Here is a 21,069-nt window from a genome sequence, read left to right on the forward strand (position 1 = left end):
TAAATGCTTACACAGGTTTTATCAATATCCACTTCTTACTTCAGCAAATACTAAACTCTATCCACAGCATCTGTGCAGCTATTTTTGACACAGTTCTCTATATTGAGGAAAGAACAGAAAACCAATTAACTCAAAAGTCACTTATAATGGAAGCAAAAAAAAAAAAAGAACTAAAAAGAATGTATCCAACGTTCTATCACTGGACCACTGCAGTAAAAAAAATCTGTTAAATAAATAAATAAATAAATGAATAAATAAAAGTTACTTGTGCTTTTCCGGTGCTTTTATGCTCTCAGGGTGATAATGAGCCTGTGTTCACAAGTCTGCGGTGGCAATCATGAAACGAACAATGGAAATGACTGTAACTGTGCTATTTTGAGTATAAGTAAATCATAGCACTTTTACTTTTACTCAAGTAAATTATTACCACAGAAGAACCGACCGCCCCAACAATCGTCCATTAAGAAAATTAACCACAATTATTCTCTGTAGTAAATAGCCCAGATGTTTCAATACAAGAATTATGCGTCTGTTTGGGGAAATTTAATCTCCCTCTTAAAAAAAAATAATGAGATCAGTCTGGTAAATTATAATATAAGAACAAGGTTTGTGCAATATGTTCTATGAATCACAGAGAACATTGCAGTTCCTCAGATTCATGGAACATCACAGCTCTATCCAGCTCAGTCTTCTCCCAAAATCCCGAATGGTCCATCACCACATCCTTTTTAGCACCTGCCGATGACAAAGCAATGAAAATATGTATAAACATGAGAAGGAGATGAAAGGTGAGATGACGAAAGGAGAGAGTGATGGGAAACAAATGAAAGCGTATAAACTCTGCCAAAACAATTGCAGACATGACTCAAGGCAGCCAATCCTGGCCCCGCCCCCACAGCATGGGTCCGCCTGTTAAACTCATAACTCCGCCCACCACAGCTGCTCTAATGTGATACACAACTGGTTACCTCACTCTTTTACACACACACACACACACACACACACCCCGTTAAATACACACAGGAGCACATAACCCACCCTTTTCTCCCTTAGAGACACTTTGAGAGAACTGAAGAGAAGCAGAACAACTGACTGCAGAAGAAATCATCACTACATAGACACTTACTGGATATTTAAGTCACACACACATATATATATATAAATATATTTATATACAAACTAGTCAAACTTAGAGACACTTCAGAGGACAGACCACACACACAGGGTGTGTGTGAAAGATGACAGGGAGGATGCAGCTCCTTATAGCCATATCTCTAATTCTCAGTTTGAATTCAGCCGTGGATGCTGAGTCAACCGGTGAGTACACTTTAGAACTTTCCTATTATTACCTTCAAAACCTCACAGTACATTATAATATTTTATATTGCCTTTTAAAACATTGCGCTCCCTTAAAACACCTTGGAAAAGCTTTCATTGCCCAATATAACAATACATTCATTGTTTAATGTTTAACATTAACTCACTGTTTCACATTTCTTTGATGTTCATTATGTTTTTCAGAGACGTTCGAGTCTCTCTTTTTATCCTTCTGATCATCCTCAAGTAGTCTGAACTTGTTTAGCTGTGATGGTTTATGAAGCCTACAATCATTGTATATCCTCAAAGTGATTCAGCTCTGGTTACTGCCAAATAGTGTGTGTGTGTGTGTGTGTGTGTGTGTGTGTGTGTGTGTGTGTGTGTGTGTGTGTGTGTGTGTGTGTGTGTGTGTGTGTGTGTGTGTGTGTGTGTGTGAGAGAGAGAGAGAGAGACAGACAGACAGACAGACAGACAGACAGACAGACAGAGAGTGACTGTGTACATGACCTAAGCTGTGTGCAGGTTAAACTCATGATGATTTTTGCAGGGTTGAGGAGATCAAATGTTTGTATTAAATCCAAACAACACAAATGCTGACATCGATATATCATACCTAAATACACACGAATTCTCTGCCTCAAATATCCTGCCTCAATCTGCCATAGTGTTCCATTATTTCAAAAAAAGCAAGATGATCTTGTCCTAGTTAAAGTCTAATCAGAGGTTAAATTCATTTCAGCCCTTGGGCATCACGGTCATCTGGGTTTGATCTGAGATGTATCGCGCACAAATGCACACAAACGAGCATTGCACATATGTTAGAGATTTTTTTTAAACTGTCTGCATACAAAGAATCTTGAGTGCACTGACTTAAAGCAGTAAGACGTTCATGATTGGTCACGGCAGCTGGTGCCGAGCTCGGATAGGTTCAACAGGTTGACCTCAAGTTCTACTCATTCATCTTTCATTTACAGAGAGAGAGAGAGAGTTGAAATGTTTCGTAGTGTGCTTCTTCACCCTCTGAATTTCATTGCTCCTGGTCTCCGAGCCCAAAAAGCTTTTCAGCCCTTCAGTGGCCAGAAAGACAGACAGTAGTTAGTACTGATTAGGTGCTCGTAAAAGTAATGGCACGGCAACCTCACAGCACAGCAACCAACTCAACAAACACAAACATGATTATATTAGTTTTGGAGTGAGTAGAAAAAGCCCTGACCATGCACATGAACCAGCATGAATGGGGGAAACGATCTAGGGACTTGCCAAAGCTTGCACACAGGTATGGCACGTCAACCAACAGACTGGAAAAAAGTTGAGTCTAGGCTTAAATGTCAGTTTAACACTGGCAAGTTCCCTGTGCATTTCTCTGAACACATGAAAGTCTGAACTCGGCTGCTGGACTTGTCTCGACACGCACCTTTATTATTATAAACGGAAACATAAATAACAGCCCTGTTAGGGGCGCAATGGCCGATAGCCACCGCCATAACAACCGACATCTGTGTTTGCAGTTTCAGGCAGTGAAATCATTGTACCAATGGTCAAAGGGGCTAACTTCTGGAAATTTTAAATGAATTACTTTCAGTAAAACAGAACTGTACTTGAATTAGAGTCAAGCTGAATAAACATTAAAAGCTTCATTATTACAGACCTCAACGAGCCTTGGTATTGATTTAAGTGTTAAACAAAGCGTTGAGAGGAACACCTTATTTAGTTGTGAAGAAATAAATGATAAGTAAAAATAGGATTCTAATTAAAGATGTTAAATGAGCCAGTGTAAGAATAATGCTGAGTGTCAAAGTCCTCTGGACGTCTATTTCACGGGCAGGGAATATACTGTATCCGAGTGCTGTTTCATCAGAGGCTCAAGGACCGGTGTCTGTTTTATCGCGCTTAACATTTAACATTGAAAGGATGTCCTACATGTAAATAGGAAATCTTACAGGACTGAGACTACATTTTAGCAGGACATGTAAATTTACGCTTACAAAATTCTGATTCTTCTCTTTACCTAATGAATATTTCTGGAATCGTCTATGCAAAGGGGCCCTCAAACCATTAACGGATGATCTATTCCTATGTCAAATCTCATGTGCCAATTCCTGGAGAACTGTTCGAATGATGCGTTCCACTAAATTTTGGTAGGTTGGTGCATGTTGGCTATCGGCAGAGAAGTATGGACACTTTTACAGGAAACGTCAAGGTTAAAGCAACATATGTCGAAAATGACTTCTTTTTTTTTCAAATCCGGATTCCCTGTTCCCACATTTAAAATGAAACCGTTTACCTCTACAGTGTATAACCTGCTGACATCACCAGACTGTCTGCCGGATCTCCTGCATGGAGGTTTAGCGGAACAGGGAGTGACGGAGCTCTTCCTTTTCGCAACATTCCGCCTGCAACCCCGAACTGGAACCACAGTTTTCGGGCTTTATAACCCACAAGACAACAGCAAATACTTTGAGTTCACCGTTCTGGGCAAACTGAACAAAGGTGAGCATGTTTTAATGGTATGCATACAATTGAATCCAACATTTAGATAATTTTAGGATCATGTTCTCACTGGAAGAGCTGAAGTACGACCTCTGAACTGATTCCACTGATTTCTCGCTTTTCCATCCTTCTTCTCCCTCTCCTTGCCGTTATTACCATCTGTGTATTTCAATCCCGTATCTATTGTTTTCTCCTTCTGTGACTAGCGACACTGCGTTACCTACGCATTGATGGCAGGATAGCTACCGTCACCTTTAACAACCTCAAACTGGCGGACGGAGAGAAGCACCACCTCCTTTTTCACCTGAAGGGCCTGGAGGTTCCGTACAACCAGGGGTCTTTTCCACCTGGCCAGGCAACATTGCCGGTGCCGAGCGTGGAGTTGCACCTGGACTGCCGATTGGTGGAGACACTGAGGGATTTACCAGCGGTGTTCAATGGGCTTAATAACAACAAGGGGGTGGAGCTAAAAACCATGCAGAGAAAAGCACACGTAAGCGCATAAACAACTAGACACACTTTATGCATTTTTGTCGGAAACATCCCGTTTTCCTGGAAACTTCCTGCACTTCCCTTAACGTTTACTACATCTACACTCTCTGGCCACTTTAATAGGAACACCTTTACATCTGCTCATCACCCGTGTGGCAGCAGCACAATGGATAAGATCAAGCAGATACGGGTCAAGATAATGTTATTCAGTTCATGTTCACATCAAACATCAGAATGTGGAATAATGTGATCTCAGTGACTCTGACCTGGTTGTTTAGGACAAACGGGTCGGTTTGAGTATTTTAGAAACTGTTAATCTCCTGGGATTTGCACGCACATGTCACAATAGTGTACACTTAATGGTATCATAGTCACATAACTATATCATAAAACTGCTTATACATTCCTTTCAAAGCATGCGTTTTTTTTCAATGTTCGAACGGCAGGAGGAGCTGGAAGAGCTGAAACTGGCTTATGGTGATTCGGTAGAGAATGTTGCATCGCTGCAGGGTTGCCACCCCCACCAGAGTGACTCCGTACAGACACTAGGTAGAAATAAATAATAATAACACCTGATAAAGTTAGTATCCCTAACCAGGACCCAGTTAACTGAGAATACCTATAGAAATAAATAAATAAAAAAACAACATAGAGAGATTATTAATATTGTTTTTACCACTAAAGATATTGTTTATACTCAAATATTTCCAGGGCTCAATACTAAACAGCTGACCAATCAGATGCTGGAGCTCACCAAAGTCATAAATGAGCTGAAGGACGTGCTTGTTCAACAGGTAACGTATTATATGAGTCGGAACTCTCCCATTGTATTCTGTCACGTCTCCCACATTTGATTCTCTTTGATTCGGAACCTTATTTATTTGTATTCGCAGGTGAAAGAGACTGCCTTCCTTAGAAACACAATCTCTGAGTGTCAAGCATGTGGTAAGACTTTTCTAACCAAAAGGTTAGGCATGTTTAGGGATTCAAACCGTCGACCCTAACATTTGTCTCCACATATGGTAACCAAATGGTCTAAACAAAATAGCCCAGAGCACCAGCAGCAAGATTTTTCCAGAGATCAGTACTGCATAGTGTTTTTCCTACTCTGATATACGCATGTTATGACATAAAAACTAGGAAAAACACACAAAAAAAACCCCAAACCGAATCCAGTCATCCTGTTGCAGAGTCACTGTTTATCTTGTATTTATTAAAGAGAGATTTGATGGTCGATAAATGTGCACATCCGGGTGGCTGTGTTGCAGGTCTGGGTGGTACTACGGTGAAGCAGCAGTGTGCTCCCGGGGTATGTTTCCGTTCTGACATGTGTATCGAGACGGAGGAAGGGGTGGAGTGTGGCCCCTGTCCTGATGGATACACCGGAGATGGCTATAGCTGTGACGACGTTGATGAGGTAACACTTCACTAAATCACTACAAGATGACAAACTGATTTGGACTAAATGGCAATTATCTCCTGATATATATGTCAGATTTTCAAAATACCGACGTAGTTACACACGTTATCACATAACACTCTAAGGCTAGGACCTAATTTCATGAAAATCATCCATTGTTTATTATTACTCTCAGAAATATCCATTCCCCCCCCCAGTGAATGTGTCCCTTATGAACATTTTCTGTATTTGAAACCTTTGTGTGTGTGTGTGTGTGTGTGTGTGTGTGTGTGTGCGTGGGTGTTTGTGTGTTTTACAGTGCCAGTTTAACCCCTGTTTCCCGGGTGTGAAATGTGTAAACACGGCTCCCGGGTTCCGCTGTGAGGCGTGTCCTAACGGATACACCGGTCAACCAGTGGAAGGTGTGGGAGTGGCTTTTGCACAGACACACAAACAGGTTGGTGTGTGTGTGTGTATATATATTAGGATATCAATACGTTATTCAGCTTGAACAGATCGTGTGTTTTAAACCAATACAAATGCTAATATTTTTGAGACTAAAGCTGTGCACAGGGGCTGGTATCCATGGAATGCATCCAAAAAAGAAAAAAAAAAAGTTGCACTCTTTAAAAAAAAAAATTATTATTTTCATGCGGGGCCGAGCGAGCTGTCAGATACGGAGCTCGGATAATAATAAAGCATGTTTATTAACATGCAGCAGTCCTGAGTGAACTGCATGATGAGGCTCATGGTGGTTTGTTTATTCATTAGAGAATATTGCAGGCAGGTACAAACAAAAATAATATCCTCTCAAGCACCCTAAGGTAAATGCTACATAAATCCAGATACAGATATGGATATTAGGAGCATTATACAAATAAATATTTTGCATTTAAAGTATTGCTTTACACCCCTCGGGTATGTGTTTGTACATTCACATGTTTTTGATGTAAATGCGTTTCTTGATTTTTGGTATGCCCATATATAGTAATATTTACTGGTTCATGCAACCATTATTCTAACCACAGGTGTGTGATGACATTGATGAGTGCAGCGGGCCGAATAATGGAGGCTGTACGGCCAATTCAGTCTGCCTGAACTCGATGGTAACAGCTGCTATTCTTCCCTATTGTTGCTTTTTGGTGTAGGCAGAGACTTGAGTTTTTTGCTAATGTTAGCACATTAGTCAAAGCCTTTCATTTTTTTGGTTGTGTAATATATGAGACATGCACATTTTCACATGTATAATACAACCTTGTGTGTGTGTGTGTGTGTGTGTGTGTAGGGCTCATATCGCTGTGGTGGCTGTAAAACAGGATTCACCGGTGACCAAGTGAGAGGCTGCAAGCCAGAGAAAAGTTGTGGGAATCGCCTGCAGAACCCCTGTGATCCGAACGCGCAGTGCATTGAGGAACGAGATGGCACGATCACTTGCCAGGTAACTAAGTAACTAACATACACAGACGCAAACACAGACACAAACACAGACACAAATGGTGCTGAAGAAATAGACTACACCATCGTTGTCAGATCGTACAACCACAATGTTGTCTTCATGCTCAAATGCCAAACCAGACCACAAACCACCAAAACTGAATTCAATTGTAAGACTGTGTTTTTAAATATTTATGTGTGTGTGTGTGTGTGTGTTCCAGTGTGGTATTGGCTGGGCAGGAAATGGCTATCTATGTGGAAAGGACACTGACATTGACGGATACCCAGACGAGAAGCTTCGCTGCCGAGATCCTACCTGCAAAAAGGTAACAATGCCTATGATGCAACATGACCAGCGTAGACTGAGACTTGTGATAGTGGCAGTGTGTTAACTGTGTGTGTGTGTGTGTGTGTGTGTGTGTGTGTGCGTTTTAGGACAATTGTGTTATGGTGCCAAATTCAGGACAGGAAGATGCCGATTCAGATGGACAAGGTGATGCGTGCGACCCAGATGCTGATGGAGATGGAATACTGAACGAGCAGGTACACACACATACAACATGTGTTTTATTGCAGATGAGCATGAATCCTATGTTGACTTTAGCAAGCGTTTTGGGCCAGTGGACCATCTAAGAATGTCACCAGATGGTAGTACAGCTTTTTCATAAGTTCATCAATTTTTTTCTTTGGCTCTTAAATACGTCTGACCCTCTGTGATTTATTGTGACGTGTGTGCGTGTGCGTGTGCGGGTGTACGCACTCTAGGACAATTGCTGGCTGAAGCCGAATGTGAATCAGATAAACAGTGATAAGGATAGCCATGGTGATGCATGTGATAACTGCCTTACCATTGAGAATCCAGACCAGCGAGACACTGATTCAGATGGCCTTGGGGATGCATGTGATGATGACATGGATGGAGACGGTGAGAAACTGAACACACACACACACACACATTTGTCTTAGTATCCTTGTGAGGTCCCTGCAGCCAATAAATGAATTATTGCTATGCCTACATCTAAAGCTAATCCTAACCTAAACATCAGTAAGCAAAAGGAAACCTCTTGGTTCTTTTAGTTCCTTTTTACTTAGTTAGAAAAATTAAAAACTGCAGTTTTTTTTAAAACAAACAAATATATAAGCAGTTTTCCTTGTTGGGACCATCCAATTATTCTAATTTGAATTCTGTATATACTACTACTACTACTACTACTACTACTAATAATAATAATAATAATAATAATAATAATAGATTTCATTTATGGGTGCCTTTCAAGACACTCAAGGAAGCCTTACAAATAATAAGATCCATAAGCAATATATGAAGAAACAATAGAACAATATACAATCATATAACAATATACAATAATATACAAAAGCTATATCAAACAGAATAAGCTATTCTAAAAAAAAATTTTTAGGTCCAAGTTATATAAAATACAAATGAATATTGACCTGGGTTATTTCAGTACGTCTGATTGGATACTGAGCTTCTGATGTGTTTTGTAACTGGCTCATAGGTATTAAAAACTTCCTGGACAACTGTCAACGAGTGATAAATCGGGACCAGCGGGACCGAGACCGAGACGGAGTGGGAGACGCTTGTGACAGCTGCCCTGATATTCCCAACCCCAACCAGGCATGATATTTTTTTTTTTTTTAGAAATCTTTCTCAACCCCAACCAGTGACAAAATTCTTTTTTTTTCCAACACCAACCTAATTAATTCTCATTCTCAATTCGCATTATATATATATATATATAAAAATCCGTGTATTATCTGACATTTGCAAATTCCATGTACAAAGCCTCATATTAAACCATTAATATTGCACGAGTAGCTGACATTCCTAACATATGAAAAAGATTATTGAAATCACTTTTCACTTCTTTTCCACTCCTTTTTCTTATAGTCGGACATTGATAACGATCTTGTCGGAGACTCTTGTGACACAAATCAAGACAGGTATGCAAAATGATCAATCTTTTTTAACTACATGCCCGAACTACCACTCACTTTCTGTTTATGGCTTACTTTGCCTGATCCCATCCTAACGTAAGCATAGCGCTTAAGTTAAAACAACAGCTTTCCTTCATTGTTTAAACTTTAAAAAAACAAAAAAAAAGTAAAGTGTCAGTCTTAGCCCACACAAAAGCACTTTTTCACTCTGTGTAACTCCGTTTCCTTTTCCCCCCAGTATAGTGCTTGTACCATGTTAGACTATTATATTTTAAATCTGCTCTACAGTGATGGTGACGGACATCAGGATTCAAAGGACAACTGTCCATTGGTGATAAACAGCTCCCAGTTGGACACTGATAAAGATGGACTGGGTGACGAGTGTGATGATGATGATGATAATGATGGCATCCCTGACTTCCTTCCCCCAGGCCCTGATAATTGCCGCCTGGTGCCCAACCCTGACCAAACAGACGACAACAGTGAGTATAGCATGTCCGCCAAGCCCAAGTGTTCCCTGAGATCAGACCAGTCAGAATCTGCCTGACCAAAAGTCATGTTCACTTGAATGGTAGAGGGCATGGTAAGGGAAAAATGAGGATTTTGGATTCACCTTGTCCAATTTCTCTACGCACCAAATGCGTCTAGTTGAATCTTGGAAGCTTCGGTCAGTAGAAAGTGTTTTTGCTATACACTGCAGACATGCTGAAGACGTCTCATATTCGTCTTTTGATCTCAGTGTAGAGCAAAAACAAAAGAATTCTCGACAAAAACATCCTCAGAATGATCGAAAAATGTGATAAATAAATAAAGAAATCTAAACAATGCTTAATTTATAAGTATCGACTCCCCTAGAGTCGATACTTTGTGCATTGCTCTTTCGAATCAATTACAGCTTTGAATTGTTTCTTCATGAGCTTTGCACATTTTGATTTTGGCATTTTCTCCTATTCCTCCATGCATATATTCTCTATCTCTCCCGAATTAGATAGAGAAAGTTGGTGGACAGCAATTTTCAGGTCATGTCACAGAAATTAATTGGATTTAAGTCTAAGAGCTTTGACTCAGCCATTCAACAAATTCCTCAAAAAAAAAAAAAAAAAAAAAGTCCTCATTCAAAACCACATACATATTAAATTCCATTTTCATGGAGAAGAAGCAGTAGACAGTGATGATAACAGGGTTGCCAAGGTTATGTTTTTTGTTTGTTTGTTTGTTTTTTATACACCAAATCAGGCTTATTTAAAAGTACTCCTTATTGTTTTATAGAAATAATCACAATGAAATCTAATACATCTAGTGCATACAGTGTGCCTATGATGTACAGAACTATTTCTATTATAAGATATATTTCAAAGATTAGGAGAGGGAAATGGGGGCTTATGGAGTGGATAATGTCCATACATCAGAAATGCATGTGCACCACAGTGACCTTATTTCCAATGGAAAGGCTGTGAAAAAGACAAAAAAATGTTTCCACCTTTTGGGCTAGTTGCAGGTATTTTGTGTGTTTTTGAGATGTAGCTGGATGGATATAACTGAAACCTGGCAACCCTGATTAATGATATTAGCTCTACTGTGTGTGCTTTGTATACTGAGATAGGAAATGCACCTGCCTATTATGGGGTTCGTCTAAAAAATTCACTAGATGGTAACCTGTAGCACAAGTCAAGTGTGATAGCCTCTCAACTTAATGTTGGTTGGCTAAAAGTCATTAATAATGTCAACCCACCAAAATCTATGGTCAAATATGGTTAAAATAGGGTGATTATTTTAATATTATAGATACTAGATTTATGAATAAAAGAGGAATCTTTCTGGCGTTTTTCACTTAACATTCTACAGAGGTACCAAGAAGAACGTTTGTACTAACCTGCACTATTTCTGTTCATGTCTCCAGATGACAATGTAGGTGACATATGTGAGTCAGATTTTGACCAAGACAAGGTGATCGACAGGATTGACAACTGTCCTGAGAATGCGGAGATCACACTGACAGACTTCAGGGCATATCAGACTGTTGTGCTCGACCCTGAGGGTGATGCTCAGATCGACCCCAACTGGGTGGTTCTCAACCAGGTGATGCAGCAGTTTTGTTTGTCAATGGACCCTTTCGTAGTAAAAGTCCGTTCTTAGCTGCATACCTGATCTTACAAACTCAATCTTGAGATAAAACGTGTCTCTCAAACAAGTAACCTAGCCCTCACACCTGCTACAAACATAGTATATTATCCCTGGTACAAATATCCATCCATCTTCTATACCCACTTACCCTTCCTTCAGGGTCACAGGGAAACCTGGAGCCTATCCCGGGGAGCGTCGGGCACAAGGCGGGGTACACCCTGGACAGGGTGCCATTCCATCGCATACACACTCACACACACACTCACACACACACTACGGACAATTTAGACATGCCAATCAGCCTACCATGCATGTCTTTGGACTGGGGGTGGAAACCGGAGTACCCAGAGGAAACCCCCACATCACGGGGAGAACATGCAAAGTCCGCACACACACACAGGGCCACGGTGGGAATCGAACCCCCGACCCTGGAGGCGTGAGGCGAACGTGCTAACCACTATATATCTGGCCTGGAATATCCTACTGTGGGTAATTTAAACGCCACAATTAAGTGTAAAAGTTTGAGTCAACTAACAAGACCTGTGCCCATATGCATAACCCCAGCAAGAAATCATGAAAATATACTCCTACACTGGCCTTCCCTGGCCTTATGAGTACTCTTGAATAGACAAGTTTTTAGGAGTTCAGAGGTGTCTTAAATTCATGAGAGTAGCGAAAGGTTGTAGCACTGAGACTTGCGTGTTGTGGCCTGACAGCCTCGCATGGTCACATTTGAACATTTTCTACTGTATACTTATGAATACTAGAGATTTTCTTGAACTGAATGATGTTTCTCGTTTGCATGAATCTCAATCAGAAGTAAAACTTCTATCATTTTACAGTCGTGAGGAGAAAAATCGCATGTAAAGATTGCATTCCAATTCCGCTGGGACATATCAACACACCACTTGTCTATAAACAACTGCTACTCGTTGATTTAACTCGCATTAAATGAATTAATTAAACCTGGTTATCGTAAGCATCCCGTACATCAGTCGTTGTAGTCTCATCTCCTGAGGTAAATCACAGAATCTCAGTCAGTCACAGAATACCAGCCTCATTGTTCCTCTTGACTCATCTCATCCCTGTTCGCTCGTACATGGGTGCCAAAATAATCGCTGATTAATTCAGCGAGTTTTGTTCTGTTGGTTAAATATCAAATTTTGTTGATTAGCATTCGAACAGCCTGTGTTCTGACAGCTGGTATTTATATAATTTACTAACTGAATCGATTAATTTTATGTCTTTTCATTATGTCATGTATAACCAATAACCTGATCAAAGCATGATGAGGATGATGATGATGATTATTATTGCTGTCGTTCATAAACATAGGCTATAATTTAACACCGGTGTGAGTGTGCTGTGGTAACTGAGTTACAGCGATGGGACTTCATGCCTATGCCTATTGACTCCTAGGAATAACTCCTACTCCTCACTAAGAGCTTGAGCCAAGAGGACAAATGTGGCCATGCTATACGGGTGGGAGGAATGACGAACTCTCTATCCCATGTCAGTCAGTGAGGTACTAACCAGTCAAGTGCATCTGTGAGCTCATGTATGTGGAAGAGGGCAGATAGCACATTCCTCCAAGGGGCACTGCATGAGCGGTTGTGCAAAAAGATGTGGGTGGCTGGCTTTGTGTGTCTTCGTGGAAGCATGTATTCTTCAGCCTTCACCTACCCCCCTTTGGTAGTTGTCTCTATATGATAGGGGAGAGATGTCTGGTGGGTGGGAATTGGCAGGTGACCATATTGGGAAGAAAAAATGGAGAGAAAAAAGGATTAAGGATTACTCAAAAAAAATTGATTTAAAAATATGCACATTATATATATATATATATATATATATATATATATATATATATATATATATATATATATATATATCGCTGCAGCACTGTAAAAATAGCAGGGTGCTCAAATGTAGATTTTGTAATGCAGCATCTGACTGGAGCGGTGATGAGTACGTAGGCTGCGGCAGCGAAAGCTGCACACTCAAAAGGAGTGAAAAGGAGGCTGATTAGTTAAGTGTACTCTCTAAATTTTAGCTTGTAAAAAGCCAGGTCAAGGAGCCCATGTCTGATGTGCCACACATTCTTTGACTTCACTCTGTAGGTCTAACATGCTTGCCTCCCATGTGTTTGGTTACAGGGGATGGAGATTGTGCAAACAATGAACAGTGACCCTGGCCTTGCTGTGGGTAGGTGCACACACACGTACACATACATACATCTTTGCCCTAAAATGAAGCCAAACTCTTTCATCCTACAGACTCCCGTTTGTACGGTCCAGAGTTTAGAGCATTCTATAATTTGTCACAGTTAGGCCTACTGTTGCGATTTCAGGTTACACTGCGTTCAGTGGTGTTGACTTTGAGGGCACGTTCCACGTGAACACAGTGACTGACGACGACTATGCTGGCTTCATATTCGGCTATCAGGACTCATCTAGCTTCTACGTGGTGATGTGGAAGCAAACGGAGCAGACGTACTGGCAGGCTACACCCTTCAGAGCTGTTGCTGAGCCTGGCATTCAACTGAAGGTCCGACACTACATGACCTCTGATCCGTTGACATCTAAACTGGTTATCTTTAACTATAGAACTATGGATTATATAGACACTATTTATACATGTATATATCGAATACATAGACATGTAATATGTATAGAACTAATACTTATATTGCTCCTATTAATCAAGGTCTTCCTATGCTATGACCAAATATATTCAAGTAACATTGAAACTAAATGTTGAGCAATAAAAAAAATGTATGATAATAATAATAATTGTATAAATAAAATCTTTCCCATCCCTATCTGTATGTCTCTCTTAGGCAGTGAAGTCTAAGTCTGGTCCTGGTGAACATTTGAGAAACTCCCTCTGGCATACAGGTGACACTAACGATCAGGTGCGCTTGCTCTGGAAAGATCCACGTAATGTCGGCTGGAAGGACAAAGTGTCATACCGCTGGTACCTACAGCACCGTCCACAAGTGGGGTACATCAGGTAAGCGAGTTCATTAATAAAGTCAAACAAATTGTAATCTTTGATAACTCACTGTGGTATAACAGGAATAAAATACAGCTGTTAGAGGAAAATATCTCATTAACTATATGCATCTGGCCAGAACTATTTCTACATTGTTCTTAAAGACTACTGAAGGTTGAGTGGAAGTATAGTTGTGCTTGAAAGTTTGTAAACCCTTTAGAATTTTCTACATTTCTGCATAAATAAAACATCAAACATCATCAAGCATCCTAAAAGCAGATAAAGAGAACTCAGTTAAACAAATGAGACGATAATTTCATACTTGGTCATTTATATATTGAGGGAAATGATCCAGTATTACATCTCTGTGAGTGGTTTGTTTTCAGTATGTGGTGTGACCTACTTGTGCAGTAATAACTGCAGATAAACGTTTGGGGTAAGTGTTGATCATCTGAACATCGGCTTGGAGGAGTTTTATCCCGTTCCTCAGTACAGAACGGCTTCAACTCTGGGATGTTGGTGGGTTTCCTCACATGAACTGCTCGCTTCAGGTCCTTCCACAACATTTCTATTGGATTAAGGTCAGGGTTTGACTCGGCCGTTCCAAATCATTAAGTTTATTCTTCTTTAACCGTTCTTTAGTAGAACCACTCGTGTGCGTAGGGTCGTTGTCTTGCAGCTAGACCCGCTTTCTCTTGAGATTCAGTTCACAGACAGGTCTCCTGACATTTTCTTGTAGAATTCACTGGTATACTTCAGAGTTCATTGTTCCATCAATGATGGCAAGTCGTCCTGGCCCAGATGCAGCAAAACAGGCGCAAATCATGATACTACCACCAATGTGTTTCACAGATGGGACAAGGTTCTTATCCTGGAATGCAGTGTTTTCCTTTCTCCAAGTATAACCCTTCTCATTTAAACCAAAAAGTTAGATTTTGGTCTCATGCATCCACAAAACATTTTTCCAATAGCCTTCTGGTTTGTCCACATGATCTTTAGCAAACTGCAGACGGGCAGCAATGTTCTTTTTGGAGAGCAGTGACTTTCTCCTTCCAACCCTGCCAGGAACACCATTGTTGTTCAGTGTTCTCCTGATGGTGGACTCATGAGCATTAACATTAACCAATGTGAGAGAGGCCTTTAGTGGATTAGAAGTTATCCCGGGTTCCTTTGTAACCTCACTGACTATTACACGTCTTTCTCTTGGAGTGATCTTTGTTGGTTGATCATTCCTGAGGAGGGGAATAATTCTCATTCTCCGTCTGACTGTGGATTGGTGGAGTCCAAACTCTTTAGAGATGGATTTGTAACCGTTTCCAGACTGATCAGCAAACAACAACTCTTTTTCTGAGGTCCTCAGAAATCTCCTTTGCTCATGCCGTGATACCCTTCCACAAACAAGATCAGCCTTTGATAGATCCCAGTTCTTCAAATAAAACAGGGCGCTCACTCACACCTGATTATCATCCCACTGATTAAAAACACTTGACTATAATTTCACCTTCAAATTATCTGCTAATCCTAGACGTCCGCATACTTCTGCCACTCACAGATACGTAATATTGGATTATTTTTCTCAATAAATAAATGCCCGAGTGTAATATTTCTATTTCATTTGTTTAATTGGGTGCTTTTTTTTTATATTTATATCTACGTTTAGGCCTTGTGTGAAAATCTGATGTTGTTTTAGGTCATATTTACACAGATATATAGAACTTCTAAAGGATTCACAAACTTTCAAGCACCACTGTATTGTAATGAGTCAGATTTAATTTATAAACTTCGATCATTTGAAAATGGAAATGCCATTAACAGAACTTCCAAAATAAAGTGCAATTCATCTATTTAAATAACTGACGCAGGTTTGTCATCATAGTTCTGTTTGTTTCAGAAGTGGCTCTTCAGAAGTTCCACCCCTGCAGCACTCTTCAGCTTTAAAAAAAAAACAACTGCTACAAAAATAGAAGAAACAAACAGACCTCATTTAACGATGTTGAACGTACACTCACATGGCCTCTACTATTGTAAGTGCATGATGAGCCTATTTGAAAATGACGTGTGTGTGTGTGTGCGTAGGGTACGTTTCTATGAAGGCACGGAATTGGTAGCAGACTCTGGTGTGACAATCGACACAACAATGAGGGGAGGCAGACTGGGCGTGTTCTGCTTCTCTCAGGAGAACATCATATGGTCCAACTTGAAGTACCGCTGCAATGGTGAGCTCTTGTACACGCACACACACACACACACACACACACACACAAACACACACACATTATATTAAATCCTGTGATTTTGATTTTGCAGACACTATTCCAGAAGACTTCCAGGAGTTTAGCACACAGCCAGTCTTGTATCCTCTGTAAATACCTCACGCACAATCTCACACCTCCACGCATGGCCAGGTGGTTATGTATCTGTGTGTGACACAGCCAGGTAGTTGTGTATGTGTGTGTAACACCAGTCTGTTCACAGTGGGTGTGTGTAGGGTTAAGATATGTGTATATACAATTTGTATCTTTTGATAATTCACCCATTTCTGATAGATCGTATTACTCTTTTTTTTTTTTTTAAACTGCATACAGAGTGAAGTTTCTAGACTCATCGTCATTTATTTACATTTGAAATTTGACTGTAACCAAGCCGTCTCTGCTGTTTGTTCTTCTTAAAGGGGTGAGCAAATTAAAATTTTCATAGTACATAATGAGTACTTGGGTTCTTTTCTGAAATGAGCTGTGGAATTATACAGAAAGGGCTTGTTATAGTAAATGGTCTGCATATATATATAGCATATATTATATAGCGCTTTTATCCAAAGCGCTTTACACTGGTTCTCATTCACACACACACACACACACACACACACACACACACACACACACCAATGGTAGCAGAGCTGCCATGCAAGGCGCTAACTTGCCATCGGGAGCAACTCGGGGTTCAGTGTCTTGCCCAAGGACACTTCGGCATGTGGAGTCACGTGAGCCAGGAATCGATCCGCCAACCCTACGATTAGTGGACGACCCGCTCTACCACCTGATCCACAGCCGCCCCATGTCCCAATGTTGTTGTAGGTTTCCTCCACGTTTTCCCGGTTTCCTCCCACTTTCTAAGTTGGTGGACTGGCTATACCAGATTGCCCTAGGTGTGAATCACTGCGTAAATACACGTGTGCACGGTGCTCTGCGATGTGAAGGGGTTCTATTCAGGGTGCGTTCCCAACAGGGTTGGGACTCTGGATCCATCATGACCCTGATCAGAATAAAGCGGTTACAGAGTATGAGTGAAAAGGTATACACAAAGGGCTTGGGCCAGTATGTATAAAAAAAATTATTTTCCCTATGCATGGACACTTTTGGGACACTGTATATATTTGTGTGAAATACAAAAAAAAAAGCACGTTTACTGTAATAAGCTACATGTGGACATCCAGTTACAACTGCTGATTACAAAGAACATCAAATTGTTATCTGTTCAAATGTAAGTTCCACTGAACTCATATATAAACCCTTGAGCTGATTTTGTGGAAGAAATGAAGAGCAGCATAAAAAGTACATTTGGGTTCACTTGAGTAGTCAGGACAAGAAAACAGTTTGCCAGGAGATTATCGAGGCAATTGGTGCCTCCAGCCATTTTGCCCAGATGGCGTGCTCTATCAAAATGCCAGATGGAGACTGTCACATTTATAATCATTGTAAGAAACCCCAGATATGTGAAATAGTCCATTATTTCCACAAATAGCAAATAATTGTATTAAAATACATATAGTTGTGTGAAAAAGTATATGCCTCATCCCGATTTCTTCTATTTTTGAGTATCTCATATTAAATCGTTTTGGATCTTCAAACAAAATACAACATAAAGCAAAGGCAACCTGAGTAAACAAACAATACAGTTGTTTTTTTTATTGAAGTAAAAAAAAAAAAAGTTATCCAACACCTATCAACAGTCTGAAAAACTAATTGCCCGCTTAAAAGTTAAATCTGGTTGTGCCACCATTAGCAGCAATAACTGCAACCAAACGCTTCTGATAACTGGAGATCAGTCTTTCACTTACTTCCAGGACTAGGATTTACTCTGTGATTTGGATCACTGTCTTGCTGCAGAATCCAGTTACGCTTCAGTTTCAACTTACAGACTGAAGACCGGACATTCTCCTTTAGGATTTTCTGGTAGAGAGCAGAATTCATGTTTCCCTGAATTGATGCAAGTTGTCCAGACCCTGAAACAGCAGAGCATCCCCACACCATCACACTTCCTCCACCATGCTTGATCGTAGGTATGATGATCTTTTTGTGGAATTGTGTTTGGTTTACTCCAGATGTAACGGGACTCCTGTCAACCAAACAGTTCCACTTTCCACTCATCAGTCCACAGAACATTCTCCCAAAAGGTTTGAGGATCATCAAGGAGTGTTTTGGCAAAATTCAGATGAGTCTTAATGTTCTTCTGGGTCAGCAGTGGGTTTCACCTCACCACTCTTCCATGGATTCCATTTTTGCCCAGTGTCTCTCTGATAGTGGAGTCATGAACACTGACCTTTATTGATGTAAGACAGGCCTGTAGGTCCTTTTGATGTTGTCCTTGGCTCTTTGTGACTTCCTGGATGAGTCGTCGCTGTGCTCTTGGAGGAATTTTAGAAGGTCGTCACTTCTGGGAAGGGTCGCTACTGTGCCGAGTTTTTCCATTTGGAGATAACGGCTCTCGCTGTGGTTCTTTGGAGTCCCAGAGCCTCTGAAATAGCTTTGTAACCTTCCCAGACTGATGTCTTTCAATCACCTTCTTCATCATCATTTCTGGAATTTCTTTCAACTTTGGCATAATGTGATATTGAGTAAGACCAACTTCTTTAACTTTAACCAACTTCATGCTGTTGAAAAAGTTTTATTTAAGTGTTGAAAAGGAAAGTCATATTTAAGTCAAAAGAAAGTCATACACAGATAATAGCCCCAACGTGCAAGAGCAAAGATAAGACATTAGATTTGGTTAGAATAAAGAGGTACTTCTACATTACTTTAAAAAAAAAAAAAAAAAGTGTGCACCATCAGATCAGCACAGTGAAACGGAAGTAAGATGTATTTGAGTGATGTAGCTGGTGACACTAAAAAGTGCACATCTACCACAAAACAGGGTTGCAAAAATGGGACAGGACTTTTAAGGATATGGTTAGGAAGTCTGCAATGAAAGGCAAGCGCTTTTAAGATGTCTCGATTGCATAGTCTGGAAATTATGTTTAAGTGAATGTGTGTGTTCATCATGGCCAACAGGTGGCACCACATTCTGGTTTTTCCATTGGTCTCTTTCTGTCTCCATCCTTTTCACAGTCTCCAGTCTACTCTTTCTTAGCATATTACACTTTAAAGTAGGGGTGTGGCTGCAGGCTTTGATTCCAACCAGGCAGGAGTCACACCTGTTTCCACTTGTTTAATCAGTTCATCTTGGGCTCCAAACAACTATCAAGTGGGCCTCCTATTTGGCTGGAATGAACGTCTGCAGCCATACTGGAGCGCTTTGCAGATAACAATCAAGACTCCTACTTTAAAGGCATGTGATTGTTTATTTATTTGATTATGTCGTCTGCATATTATGAGCAGTATTATTTGTTACAGCATTAGAACAGATAATACCATGATGCTCGTATTTGCAGGATATGTCATTTTCAGATCAAACTGTAATTTGCTTATCTATCATCTTATCTTTGTTGAATTGATATATCTGAAGAAGACGTTTTGTATCCGAAAAAGAACAATGTGTCAATATTACTAGTCATTCCACATAATGCTTAGTTGATTGATCTTTTACCCTAACTCTTTTCCCCTGTAACTCTTCTGCTCCTCTGCGACTTTCAGTGATTGCCCAGTTTCACTCTACAGTAGCAGAGTCGTGACTCAAACTTAACACACACACACACACACACACACACACACACACACACACAGTGTGTGTGTGAGAGAGAGCGCTAGGGGAGGGGGGAATAGGACAGACAGTACCCGTGAACGGAACACTAGACTACAGCTCAGCTTGTACACCACACTTTCTCTCCTTCTTTCTTTCGCACACACAGACAGTGGAAATCTCTGCACATGGACACAGGTGTAGAAGACGTGTCTTTGTGTTATGCCGTCGCTATAAGTTTTGTTTGCTTTTCATAAGAAGTGACAGATGAAACCTATATCAGAACACCATTATGTGCAACCATTCAAGTGTGATACATTTTTATATTGTGTTTCTACATGCCCTAACTTCACCTTAAGGTCCAGTCACGCCCACGCACGCCAGTCGACAGTAATAATAGTGTACACACACACGCGCGCGCGCCTTGTGAGGACCTTCCACTGATAATTATTAATGCAGCAAATGAATGTTATAATTTCATCTAACCTTAACCTCAGAAAAGAAACATTAACATTATTATTATTAATAATAATAATAATAATAATAATAATAATAATAATAATAATAGTATTGTTAAAGCTGTAGCTTGTATTTAAGATAATGATGATGATGAATAAATAAGTAGTTTTCCTCTTGGGGACCAGCCAAATGTCAAAAGTTTTCAGACATTCCTATCCTTCTGGGGAGGACATTTGGTCCCCATCAAGATAGGCTAATACCCCCCCACCCCCCATCCACACGTACAGACACACACACACACACACACACACACACAGGGCAATAACTACAATTTACAAAGCCCTCTGGACATCTGCTATTCACGCGCCAAAGGTTACTGCAGACAGGGGATCACGACTCAGTCACAGCCCTATTCTAGACTAGATGACACTGAGCTGTCGAATCTCTCTCTCTCTCTCTCTCTCTCTCTCTCTCACACACACACACACACACTCACTCACACACACACA

The 21,069-nt window shown here is 40.4% G+C and overlaps 1 protein-coding gene across 1 annotated transcript; it reads left to right on the top strand.

Annotated features, from left to right (window-relative positions):
• Positions 1-1,006: 1,006 nt before the first annotated feature.
• Positions 1,007-16,910, top strand: thbs4b (thrombospondin 4b). Its single transcript, XM_017493370.3, has 22 exons — positions 1,007-1,317; positions 3,610-3,807; positions 4,014-4,300; positions 4,746-4,848; positions 5,011-5,093; positions 5,193-5,244; positions 5,568-5,716; positions 6,018-6,155; positions 6,727-6,804; positions 6,984-7,136; positions 7,354-7,458; positions 7,568-7,675; positions 7,898-8,057; positions 8,653-8,771; positions 9,045-9,097; positions 9,380-9,573; positions 10,992-11,170; positions 13,369-13,417; positions 13,563-13,759; positions 14,052-14,224; positions 16,283-16,422; positions 16,514-16,910. Exons 1-22 carry the CDS (start codon positions 1,239-1,241, stop codon positions 16,570-16,572), a joined length of 2,856 nt encoding a protein of 951 aa, XP_017348859.1. The 5' UTR covers positions 1,007-1,238; the 3' UTR covers positions 16,573-16,910.
• Positions 16,911-21,069: the final 4,159 nt, after the last annotated feature.

The sequence above is a fragment of the Ictalurus punctatus genome, chromosome 18, assembly GCF_001660625.3.
Source record: "Ictalurus punctatus breed USDA103 chromosome 18, Coco_2.0, whole genome shotgun sequence".
In the NCBI taxonomy this organism is placed as follows: domain Eukaryota; kingdom Metazoa; phylum Chordata; class Actinopteri; order Siluriformes; family Ictaluridae; genus Ictalurus; species Ictalurus punctatus.

Excerpts from the sequence above, each read along its gene's own strand:
- thbs4b (XM_017493370.3), top strand. The coding sequence starts at position 1,239 with ATGACAGGGAGGATGCAGCTCCTTATAGCCATATCTCTAATTCTCAGT. Across the intron at positions 9,098-9,379 it reads TGTGACACAAATCAAGACAG|TGATGGTGACGGACATCAGG; the intron begins GTATGCAAAATG and ends TCTGCTCTACAG. Across the intron at positions 16,423-16,513 it reads CTTGAAGTACCGCTGCAATG|ACACTATTCCAGAAGACTTC; the intron begins GTGAGCTCTTGT and ends TTGATTTTGCAG.